Here is a 12,859-nt window from a genome sequence, read left to right on the forward strand (position 1 = left end):
TGTGATAATTTTTCGATTCAGGATACTACACATTTCTTGATGTTCTGTGATTATTACACTGCCCCAAGAAAGAAATATTTGCTTCCTATCTTAAGGGAGGCTGGGTTTATTCAAGTCAAGCCTGCTATCCTTTTTTTACAGCTTTTACAAACCCCCAGGATTATGTATCATGTAGCTAGTTTCCTGGTGGGGGCTATTAGGATTAAGAAAAGCAAGTCACCCAATAATCAGACAAATATCAACTTATAATGGTGATTTTACTAACACTGCCAGCAGGATCTCGTTTCTTGGGGGATTCTTGTATATAAATGTAATTTTTAGATGGATGTAAATAGACAGTTTTATCTGACTGACCTCTTTTTTAATATTTTAATGATTGAGTTGTTTAATGAAATAATGTCTCTTTATGAATTTGTATTGTATCGTTCCTATGTCTTTTTATGATATTTATTTATCGAAATAAAAGTACTTTGACTGACTGACTGAAAAGAGATAGAGCACCCTATAGGAGGTACTCATCCCCTGATTGGACCTACCTTGCTGCCAATGAGAGATAGAGAATTTCTCAGAATTTTGGGATAACAGTGCAGATTTAGCTGAACCTGCTTGAACTGAGCAATCTAATTAAACTGCATTTTGAATTTGCTTTACCATCAAACATACTGGAGCATTTCATTCTGGATGTGAAAATCAGTGAATATGACCTGTGCATCTACTAGAGACTTGTCTATTGACTTGTAGGAGAAGCAAAAAGATTTCAGAGGCAAGAGGCAGCTGAAGGAGCATAAGGGTGTCATTTAGAAGACAATGGAGTAGGGCTAAGTAAGTCTCACAAAGATGTAAATATTTTCATTGCATATTATTTGAACTAAGTTTTGCCTTTTGCCCAGGTGGTGGTCAACAGAGTAGACTCTGCTGCTGCTATATTCCACCAAACAGTCTGATTTTAGAAAATAATGGAGCCTAACCCTAACTCCATCAGACGTAGGTGAATAATCACAGGTATATCAATAGTCGTAGTTGTAGTACTAATTGTTTTGCTTGTAGGATAATATCCAGCTACATCTCGCACAGTGGAGGCTGAGCCCAAAGTTATCCCCAAACCTTAACATCCTGCTGACACCAGTTTGTACACACCAGTCATTAGAGTGTTTTATGTAGATTCATCAAGAGGGGAGCTTTCCTCAAATTATTATTTTAAATTAAATTGCTTTATTAGTATGTGGATACCATGGAAGCAAGGGATTGCTATGTCTGCATGCAATTACCAGCATCAGTTTCAGAAACTATAACATATCACCACATACCTTTAATGTATAGTGTCACCTTCAGTTTTTTGCTGACAGACAGGGTCACTTCCAATATTTGTTTTCAAATTACAACTTAGTCGTTTCAGAAGTTTCATTGCTAAACATTTGAGTAGTCATTCTTATGGCAAAATCACTGACACAGCTAAAAGATATTTCACACATATCATGACACTAGATACTAATTTAACATGCATAATGAGAAGACATTTGTAAACGTGGTGGAAGACAGGAGGAGGGAGATAAAAGTTAAAGCAACAAACCTAATTAGGGTACCTAAATGAACTAAAGAAGAGATTGATCATCAAGCAGCAGGAAACAAGCTGCATTAGCCTTAGATTGGCAAAGGGAAATTGTGTGTGCAGACTGACAAGAATCAATATGACATTCTATTTGTGGGAAAGAGGGTATGCAACCACACATTTGAAGTATGAGGAAAGTGAGAATTATTTCTTGATGGGAAAAATCCTGTCGTTTATTTTATTTGTGGAAAGTATGCCAATTTCAAATTGACCAAGAAATGGCATGGTACATGTTACTTGGAGTAGTTGTCCCAAAGATTTATCATGTGGAACATTTTGCTGACCCTGTGTCGGAGTAGAAGTCTAGGTTCAAAAGAGAAGTCAGTCCTGGAGAGGTGGTGGGAGATATTTTGGATATAATGATTCCATCTGTGGGTGTTATCTTTAATGACATCAAGATTAGAAATTTGTCCACCATAGCAGATGAATTAACCTCTGGAGCTTTATTAGTTGTAGATACCAAAATTGTAGCTATTTGAGCTCTGTTTTTTGCTGAATAGACTTGAATTAGACATCCTTCTTGCAAAAGAGGGTGGCATCTGTTGATGTTAAAAGTCCAGCAATGCGGCACCTACATTCTTGTTGAAAACCCGAAACTGGTCCTAGGATGCTTGTTTCTTGTCCAGGGAGGACCTGGCCTGGCAGTTCGGGCTGGACTGTTCCAATTGGGCACAGGGTCAAGACTGATTTTCATATGGCTGGGTTCAAACTGGAATGGAATGGGGAGCAAAAAAACAATGGATTTAGACCCAGATCTCTGTGCTGGGGTGAATGTATGACATTGTTCTGCATTCTGTCCATCAACTGTTCTTTTTGCATTTGGCACCTACATTCTTGACAAAAACATATTTGCAGAAGTATATTAAGAATATTTCTGGTCTGAAGGGAGAGTTGAGAGAGTTAGCAGGGACAGGTGCTTGAGAAGCTATTAGGAGTGGATTTGCTTCAGTGCACAAATGGTTTGGACACCTGGGAAGTGGAATTTGGGTGCCATCTTGAAACCCTTTGTGATAATTGCCCTTTGTGTGATATTCTTAATGGTGATTTTTAAGGGATATAAGTGTATTATAAACACAAGGCAGGAGTAAAAAGGAAGAGAGCGAATGTAGAGTTAGAGGGCAGTCAAAGTAAATACTATGATGACATGAAAGGTTTCGAGGAGTCTAGTCGAAAAATGATGAATAGTACAAGGTTTTAACTGGTCCACCTAATAAGATCTATATCTTAATTGTAATGGCTAAAGTTGCCATCAGTGGGGGCTGGAAACACACAATGTAAGCCCCACCCCTGTAAGTCACAGAGGAGCAATACTTAAATGTATTATCACCGTATATCTACTGTGTGCCTTAACCTCATTAATGTAAAGTGAATTTTCAAACATACTATTGGCGTGCATTCACTGTAGAAATAAGGTATTCATATAAGCATGTGTTCTAATGTCTTCATTATAGTGTTATACATTGTAGTTCTCATTCACAATTATACTTGTCTATGTATTTTGAGTTATACTGCTTTTACTGAAATTGCATTTCTTATTTACTCATGTATTCATATATTAATGTTTTGCTTTAATTATGCACACTGTATGTGCACATATAATCATGCATCTGAAAGTGCACATTGACTGTCTAAGTTAGCTTAACCAAAGGTGTTCAGCATTCACGTCTACTTAAGAAATGCAGTTTTAGATGGTTCAAGCTAATCCTATGCTTAAAGACTTTGCTTTAAAAATGTCAAAAGGCATTGTAACTATCTAGCTTGACATGAATGACACTGTGCTAATCCTAGGCATTGGAGGTATGCAGATTCAGAGTGCTAGTGGTGTTGTAGGGTTCCCCACATAAAGGAGCTGCTCTATACCTAAACTTGGGAACTACTTGAGTTCCTTCCTTTCTTTTTAGCATAATATATGTATTAGTAATTGGAGCAAACCATAACTCACACCCCAAATGCATATGGGCCCACAATATTTATACCAACAAATAAAAGCCCATTTGCAAACAAGCCATTAACTAACAACCTACTTCATTAAGAAATATATTGTTTCAGTAGTAATCTCTTCCATAATGTCAAGGTTAAGGTGATATGTAATTTCACCAGTGATGTCATCTAAGTAATTTGTTATATCATCTGAGGCATCATGGTGCAACCATGAACATTGCATTTGGGCTGGCAGTTATGGGTTGGCGTTAACATGGACTGTGTAGCAATTTTATACGCCACCCACAGTCAAGCGATATATCTTTTAAATCGTGTTATATGGATAACTTACACACAAACATAGATGTATCCATCCTTCCATAAATCTGCACAGTTTCTATCTTACCTGGAAGAAAATATGTGGGTGACACTGATAAAACCATGAATAAAATGTATTGAATTTATTCAAAACTAAAAAAGAGGAAAAAAATCATTATGTTTTTTTATGTTTCACTTACCGCAGTAGGCGCATTGATAACTGAAACATTGTACCCATATTGAAAAGTACCTCCAATGCCCACCGCAAATACAGCTAACAATACATTTTTGGTTGGAACCTATGGAAATAAATGAAAAAATACTTAAATATTTCATTAAAAAGGCAAATGGCATTTACATGTCAGAGGAACAACAACTTCGGAATTTTGTTAATGCATATTGTGTTTATAGCCAAATTACATAACCTGTAGTACTTTTGAAAAATACATTCATTGTGGGATAATTTGTGCCTATCTCGAAACTTCCCTTATTATGTAAATCTTGGTTCTCAGATGTTCACTGGTGCAACCCCACCTCTGCATGCACCAGTCCAGCCTTGTGCGCCACATAGTTTTTGTGTTATCATAGGCTTTAAATGGCGAGTATAATAATGCACCAAAGTCAGTATAGCAAAGTAACACAGCAGGAGTTTATAGCATCTGAGTGCAGAAAGCTAGGGGGCAATTCTGCCTTCAATCATTTCAGAGCACAGAACAAGCATTGGCAAAACCAATAGGTCTAGCTCGTGCGAGAGTTAAAGCTATTGGAGTTGTAAATCACAGTCTTTCACCCATGTGTTATTCAGTGGAGCGGATGTATGTGGTGTGGAGTAGAATTATGTGGGTTGGATTGGAATTATTGGAATTGTTAGTAGTGGAATTGTGTGGCATGGAATTGTGTGGTGTGGAGTGGATTTGTGTACTGGCATTATGAGCATGGTATGTAGTTGAATTATGTGTATAGTTATTATGTGGTATTGAGCATACTGGAATTATGTGGAGTGGTATTGAGTGTCATGGAGTGGAAGTTTGTGGAAAGGTATTTTGTGCTGTGGAGTGGTATGTAGTGGAGTTTAATTATGTGGTTTTGCTGTTGAATTTTGTGGCATGATGTGGAATGTTGTTGAATTGAATTATGTGGTTTGATATCAAATTATGTGGTGTGGAATGGAAATGTGTGGAGTTCAATTGTGTGGCGTGAACTGTGTGGCACTGAGTGAAATTATGCTGATTGGAATTATGTCCGTGACCAAAACTGGAGGTAGGCTGGAGGCAGTAAAGCTGAGCTTCTATTAAATTGAACAGTAACACTGCTAGTACTGCGCTAAGTCTTCAAACTCCATATTATTTAAGAGGACACATTTTGAGAATGCAACAAAAAGTGTCAAAGACTTTTCTTTTGCTTGAATCAATCAGTATTTAATAATATTTCTTTAGAAATTTTAGACCTTCCTATTGCCGAAGCAATTTTTAAAAAAAAGAGAATCACAATACACAAAAAAAATTTGTAATAGTAACACCACACCGATTATTCGGTGTGGTGTTACCATTATGTGACATGGTGTGGAGTGTATTTATGTGGATTGTTACTATTTAACATAGGGGTGGTTCTATGTGGAGTGTATTTGTGTGGCATTGAAAAAACATGAATGTGGACCCTGTGTAAATGTAACTGGTGCTCATATAAGTATTAACAAATGCCACCTCTGTAGAGCCCTTGAAGGCTTTACTGTTCTTTTACAGCTCTCTGGTTCGGCTCCTTGGGCCTAGATGAATCTCGATAGCTGCGTAGGTTCGACCTAAGCAGATAAGTTGCCACCTATCTTCTGTAACCTTGCACATGGCAACGGCTTTCGGGGTCAGAGTATCGAAAAGTCACCCTCCCTTCAAATTGATTACTGTTTTTCAAAGTTTGGAAAACTTAGAGGTGTAAGGTTCGGCAGCACAGCTAACATGTACATGACAAAACTATTATAAACTAGCTCAACTTGGTTCCTATTTCATCCAATTCAGCAGGGTGACAGGCCAAGTTCAGGACATGAACCTGTGATTGTCAGCAGTAGCGGCTGCTACTGGTCAGGGCTGGGAGGAGGTCGAGAGGAAAATAATGTATCTGTGCGGCTGCCCGGCCGCGTCCTCCCTCCGCCCTCTCACTTCTTCTGGTCTCCAGTCTCGGCTGCTAGCAGGAAGCAACCAGGCTCAACTGAGCCAATCACAATACTGTAATGCAGCGTTATGATTGGTCTGAGTGCCATGGTTCAGCACTCAGACAGGGACTGGGAGGCGATGCATGTTCTTCATCAGGCTGTGTAATGCAGCCTGGTGGGGAAGATGCAAAGTGTGCAGGACTGTTTGGCCGACCCAAGAGGGCCGGTCAAACAGTCCTGTGCACTTAGGGAGTGAAAACCACATCTCCCCCTGCTTTTGTCAGCCCCGCCCAACCACTGACTCCAATAGGAAAAATAAAATGATAATAATGATATTGTATTATCATTTTATTTTTCCTTTTCAGTAGTGGGGCAACACTCCTCAGGCTTAGTGGAGGCTCTGTGTCTGATTGTCATATGATACGCAAATGTCTGCAGCAGAAAAAGGCAGATCTCAGAGATTTGTTTTCAGCCAAAAAAGCACAGATGCAAAATTTGTCTGGCAGAAAAGTAAGTGGGACAGAAAGTGGCCGCACCCTGCCTCAGAAATGTGCTCACTTCAAGCCAAAAAACAGTGTCCAGCTCTTCAAAACTACAGCTGGCACAAAGCCTCTAGCACAGCCAAGTGAAAATAGGGCCTGCTGCCAAATACCAGTGCTTCTTACAGCTTTAAATCCTGGGAATAGCAGGCAAAACAGCTCCACCTTTCATCCTTCCAAAAGTGGCAAGATGAGTAAGGGTAGAAACCAGTGGTGGCTGTTAACTATGGAGAATGAAGGGGCGGGTAAATGGGTGCTGGATGGGTGCATGCATGTAAAGAGCCTATATACAAAATAAAGAAATAAAAGAAGGAGTGGACTCTAATACCCAGGTGGTTGAATACTTCCCACTGTGATCTGCAATTTCGTGGCTCCGAAGTTATCGAAATTTGACAGCACTTTACAAAACTCATAAACACATACATTAAAGGATTACCTCCACAAAACCCTACATTTCTTCAAGAAACACAGATGTACTTATTGATAGAATTTCCTGTGAAACTACAAGCTTCAGCAGGCTGCTGGAGATAGCAGAGCTGTAGCCGTGGAGTGCTCTGAGCCTCCCCCTTGCGGGGCTTTACACACCTACTTTCACTAAACACAAACCCACAGCAGCACACACTGATAGAAACTAAATCAGTCTTTATCCACTCTCACAGGTGCTGAACCTCACTTTGTGCCTGGTGTTCAACTTTCAAGGGGGCCTCCGAAAGTGAACTCCATTGTTACCAATGAGCAAGCACACAGAGCTGAACTCATAAAGTACAGCTCGCTGAGGTACCTTCCCACTGCTGAGCATGCTTTGCTGTTCACAGGTGTGAATCTTTACCGCGCCTTTCATCCGAGTCAATGATTAAGTCGCGGGTTTGAATTGAGAATCGCGGTGTAGAAACTATACTGGCTTCTTATTATTTATAGCGCCACGAAGACAACATCAAGTGTTGAACAGGAATTCATGTTATAAATATATACAGAAAGGTGAGGCGATGTTCTACTTTTGCTCATTTAAAAGACACGCACAAGTTGAATAGTGAAAGTACCTTGAGACACGAAATGCTCAGAATTTCGTCATGTTGAATCTTGATTTTTTTTTAACAAACTGCCATAGGTTGGGGGTGCAGAGATTATGCATGGACTGAAAATAACATATAGAGCTTTTAAAAAAAAATATGATTACCTGAAGTGGCTTGGGGAGGGGTTGTCACTGTCTTGTGGGTAGTGTAACGGTCTAGTTGTCCTTGCAATCAAGAACCCTTAGCCTGGAAGGGTACACACACAATGTCTCACTCTCTGGCCAGGCGTGGCCAGAGAGCTTAAATAAATTGGCGGAGGTCACTCGTGACTCCCGGCCCACACGACCATCCATGTGTGTACATGTTCCTCTGTGGGTATTGTTACGGGGATAAGGCCATGGCGTGGGGCGACACCACACTGGCGACGAGAGTGGGCGTTTGTGCCCATATGCTGAAGTGTTCCTACCTCAGCCTGAAGTCTAGTGCCTGCCGAGGGTCTTCGTGGTGGCACCATCAGATCACGCCAACTGCCTGCACGATCTTGCTGTGTCCCGAGGACTGCTACCACACAGGAGCGGTGAGAATCAAAGGCCGCGCTTCCCACGTGGCGGCAAGGAAGTTGTGTACCTCTGCTGGCTGCCGCTTCTCATCTACTGCTTGGCCCGGGGTGAGTCGCAACCCCTACGCAGCTCCGACATCGCACGCACATGCGTTTCCATCAGCCGCTCTTGGTGCCTGCCGTGGCATTCTGGCCCTCACGTGACGCCGCATCGTGACACACTGACTCACCTGCTGGCCCAGGAGGGTAACTGCACCCTAGAAAAGCGCCGCGTGCGCTCATTATATCTCTCCAGCAGAGCCCTCTGCAAGTGCCCCTCTGTGTGGCTGCTGTGCCCACCAACACCAACCCCAGTGAGTGAAGAGGGGGCAATACCCAATTTGCCAAGCTGGACCAAAACACACCAGATACCATCCCAGTGAGGGGAAATACGGTCCCTACTCAGGGAGTCAAGTCACCTCCGCCACCAAGGTACAACCATGTCAATCCCGGCAACAGCTGCGGCGGCGGCCCAGCAAAATACGCCACCTGCACAACACATGGCGCAGCCCACTTCACAGCATTCGCAAATAACTGTGCTGCCCCGTTCAGCGAGCTGATTGATCCAGCCACAGCATCTCCTAGATGGACAGTCTGGATTGGCAGGCTCAACAACTACTTCACAGCCACTCGAGAAATGGACGGCGAGGTCAAGAGGTCGCTACTGCTACATTTTGGAGGGGAAGAGATATACACGCTGTTTGCTCACCTCCCGAACACCGGTGCTCCCACTGATTACGATGCAGCAGTCAGGGCGCTAAATGCCAACTTCGACCCGCAACTCAACCCTTACTATGAGCGCTTCAAGCTCCGACAAGCTCGTCAGAGGGAAGGTGAATCAATGGATGCCTTCCACGCTCGCCTGCGAGAGCTGGCCAGTACCTGCACGGACGATGACCAGAACAAAGAAGTAAGATCCCAAGCAATCCAAGGGTGCCGCAACAAACATCTTCGACCCTCATTCGGCGACAGCATGAACTATCCGATGCCAGAACGACAGTAGAGAAGCCAGCAACAATCAAAACTGAAAGAGCGGATACAGTACGGACCCCATCCAGAGGCACCCGCGGGCGATGGCCAACCAAAAACCTGCGAGAACCACGCTGTGGCTTCTGCGGGAATGAGGAACACCCACCAGAAGAATGCCCCGCACAGGGTTGGATGTGCTCCAAGTGCGGCATCCCCAATCACTATGCGAGTGTCTGCAGAGGAGGGGCCCGGAGCCGAGTGGCTCACGGAAGACAACCACCGTCCAAAGCGGCACGACACTTATCGCTCAAAGAGGCAGACAGCCCGAAAACGACGAAAACACATAATAATTGGGGGGAATATTTGGAAGATTCCTCCATAGAAGATGATGCAGAGGTTTATCTCATATCATTTGCCAGTGACCTCAAAAGACGACGGAGACCACAACCTACGTGCCCCATCGAGATTGCAGGAACACCAGTCACAGCCCTAGGGGGCATCTTTGAACGTAATGGGGTCCAGCAGTACAAACAGTTGAAGCCAAAGCCAGCCCTCACCCCTTCACACATGAAAATCCTAACGTATGGTAGCAAGACGCCATTACCTCTCAAAGGCAAGATGACGGTGCAAGTCAAGTCGGACAATCATGAAGTCACCAAGACGTTCCACGTAATGGACCGAGAGGCAAACATTCTAGTAGGAAGCCACACGGCTGAAGATCTCGGGCTGGTGACGTTCGTCAACGCGGTCCAGACACTATGGACTGACGACATCCTCGAGTTGTTCCCACAAATCTTCAAAGGTCTTGGGAGCATGAAAAGGCCACCGGTAAAGATACACATTGATAAGGGGGTAAAACCAGTTGCCTTGCGACACCGCCGCATACCATTTCATCTCCGGCTGCTCTTGGAGCAAGAGCTACATAGCCTAGAGCAGCAAGGAGTAATTAAAAAAGGTCAGGGGACCAACAACGTGGGTGTCGCCTATGGTCATAGCTCAAAAACCGAAGCAGCCAGGGAAGATCAGACTCTGTATCGACATGCGCATGCCCAATCAAGCAATAAAGCGGGAAAGACATCTAACACCAACGGTCGATGACATCCTGGCTGATCTCAACGGCTCCCGATGGTTTTCCAAGCTGGATCTAAACGCTGGCTACCACCAGCTGAAGTTGGCTGAAAAAATCAGATACATTTCGACATTCTCAACCCATCTGGGGCTACACCGCTACAAAAGGTTGAACTTTGGTATTTCCTCAGCAGCGGAAATATTCCAAAATGCAGTCAGAGAGGTGCTGTCGGGACTTCAGGGAGTCCTCAACGTCAGTGATGATTTACTCATACATTTGGCAACTCTCGAGTACCATCATCGTCACCTCCGAGCCACTCTCCAACGCCTAGCCGATCATGGGGTAACACTTCACCGGGACAAATGTCAATTTTTCCAAAAGTCCATTGAGTTCTTTGGCTACGTGTTCAGCCAGGATGGAGTGCAGGTAGATCGCAGGAAATCGCAGGCTATTCAACAAGCCCCGGTGCCCACCACAGCATCGGAAGTTCGGAGCTTCATGGGCATGGCCATGTACTGTGTGCAGTTCATACCAAATCTTGCCACAGTTGCCGAACCTCTAAGAGCCCTAACCAAGAAAGATGCAGTCTGGAAATGGGGAAAGGAAGAAGGAGAAGCATTCCAAAAAGTAAAGTCGACCCTATTGAGTAAAACTACCATGGCCTACTTCGACACCACCCGGCGTACAGAGGTGATAGTGGATGCCAGCCCTGTGGGGTTGGGAGCACTCCTCGCCCAAGATTCTGAGCCAGGGAAGTGGGCACCACTAGCATTCGCGAGTAAGGTGCTCACACCAACGGAAGCCCGTTACTCACAAATCGCACGAGAAGCATTGGCTATCAAATGGACGTGTAACCACTTTCACTTCTATGTCAGCGGGCATCCCTTCAAGGTCGTGACCGACCACCAGCCAATGCTCCTGCTATTTAGAGGCACCGCTCTACATCTGCTTCCCAGAATCGAAAGGCGGGTGATAGAACTGCAGCACTACCAGATGAAGCTAGAATACAGACCTGGAGCTTAGAATCCCAGAGTCATAGCACCAGGGTGTACCGTCCTAGTACGGCACCGCCGTAGCGGAGTGAAGTTCTGCACAATGTATGAACCAGGACTGTGGACAGTACGGAAGATCAACGGGACTGCCCTCACAGCCAAGAGAGGAGGAAAGATCATCACTCGAAACATCTCCTGGGTCAAAATAGTGCAACTGGGCGATACCGAGCCGTCACATCCCAGTGTGCTGACAGACAGGGAGAGCCCAAGTGAAGGGCCATCGCCGCGCTCAGCCAAAACTCTGACCAGAGATCACAGAACTCTCAGACCAGCCACGGATGTTGACCAACGTAACAACACTGAGACTCGGGTGGCAGTCAGCCCGATGAGAAGTCTAGGAGACGCACAGCATAGATACAATTTAAGACCAAATCCCAGACCGAGTCAGAGACTAGCAAATTTTGCATGTTAGTCAGTTGTGATTTTTTTTTAACACTAACTTGGGATGGGATGTAACGGTCTAGTTATCCTTACAATCAAGAACTCTTAGCCTGGAAGGGCACGCACACAATGTATCACTTTCTGGCCAGGCGTGGCCAGAAAGCTTAAATAAACGGGCGGAGGTCGCTCGTGACTTCCGGCCCACACGACCATCCATGTGTTTACATGTTCCTCAGTGGGTATTGTTCCGGGGATAAGGCCGTGGCGCGACACCACAAGTAGAAGAAACCAGCTCATGCCAATGTGGTGGTAAAGTAACAAGCAGGGAATGTTCAATGTTGGTACACATGAACTGCTCTTCGTGCATATTTCATAAAGCCAATAGGTCTTGGCAATCTGTCTTTCAGCCATGCTGACTAGCAGCACGGCTGATGTACAGAACGGCTGAAAATTCTGCCAGTGCTGGCTGCGTCATAGCGGTACTGTTTCATAGTGCTACTCTTTAATTTGACAGTAGCTGTGAAGTACAGAACATCTACCAGTTTGAGCCCCTGTGTAATATGCTCCAAGGGGGTTTGTACAGCTTAAAGGTTGCGTGTCTGTGGAAGGTGTAGGCTTGTAGTTGTGTCATGTACAAACGGCTGTACTGTATGCAATGTGTCCTCTGTGCCTGTGTTTTGTGTGCCTGACTGTGGAGGTCGGAGGGAGGGTGGAGGGCTCAGTCACCATTGCTGAGATGCCGGGCCAACCAGACTAGATGGATTTGGATCTATTCCGTCCACTGCATTTTGAAAGCGATGCAAAGAGCAGAGAATGAACCTCGTTGTGAGAATCTGCTATAAGTAGAAGAATGACGCTTGACTCAGTTGACTAGACAGGAATAAGCAGGTTTAATCCAAAGTAACAGGAGGACCCATCCAATCTCCCAGCCAGCTCCTAGCTCCCCCAACTGCTTCTCCAGTTGGAACTACACTTCAAATCATCACATTCTATAACCTAGGAAACACAGCATAGAGCATGCCCATGACCATTGCAAAGAGCCAGCATGGTCCCGATGTCACAGCCACAGCGTCACCATGACACCCAGGATGCCACACACCTCCCCCCGTTAACAAAAAAAAACTTCATGAGAAATTAAACATATGTTCACTAGAAAACAATATTTAAAATGAAGAAAAACAAGAGATTAAGAAACATAGTCTTTCAAATACTCAGGCTTCCTGACAGTTTTAGAAGATTTTCGTG

General features: G+C 44.2%; 1 protein-coding gene across 1 annotated transcript in view; it reads right to left on the bottom strand.

Moving 5' to 3' along the window:
• The window catches only part of LOC146783986 (solute carrier family 2, facilitated glucose transporter member 11-like), a 408,912-nt gene that overhangs the window by 330,401 nt on the left and 65,652 nt on the right, over positions 1-12,859 (bottom strand). Inside the window, exon 2 of the mRNA XM_085633328.1 lies at positions 4,048-4,146. Coding sequence (XP_085489454.1) covers positions 4,048-4,146 — 99 coding nt within the window. The remainder of the gene's footprint in view (positions 1-4,047; positions 4,147-12,859) is intronic.

Source organism: Triturus cristatus, chromosome 11, assembly GCF_964204655.1.
Source record: "Triturus cristatus chromosome 11, aTriCri1.1, whole genome shotgun sequence".
NCBI classification, from domain to species: domain Eukaryota; kingdom Metazoa; phylum Chordata; class Amphibia; order Caudata; family Salamandridae; genus Triturus; species Triturus cristatus.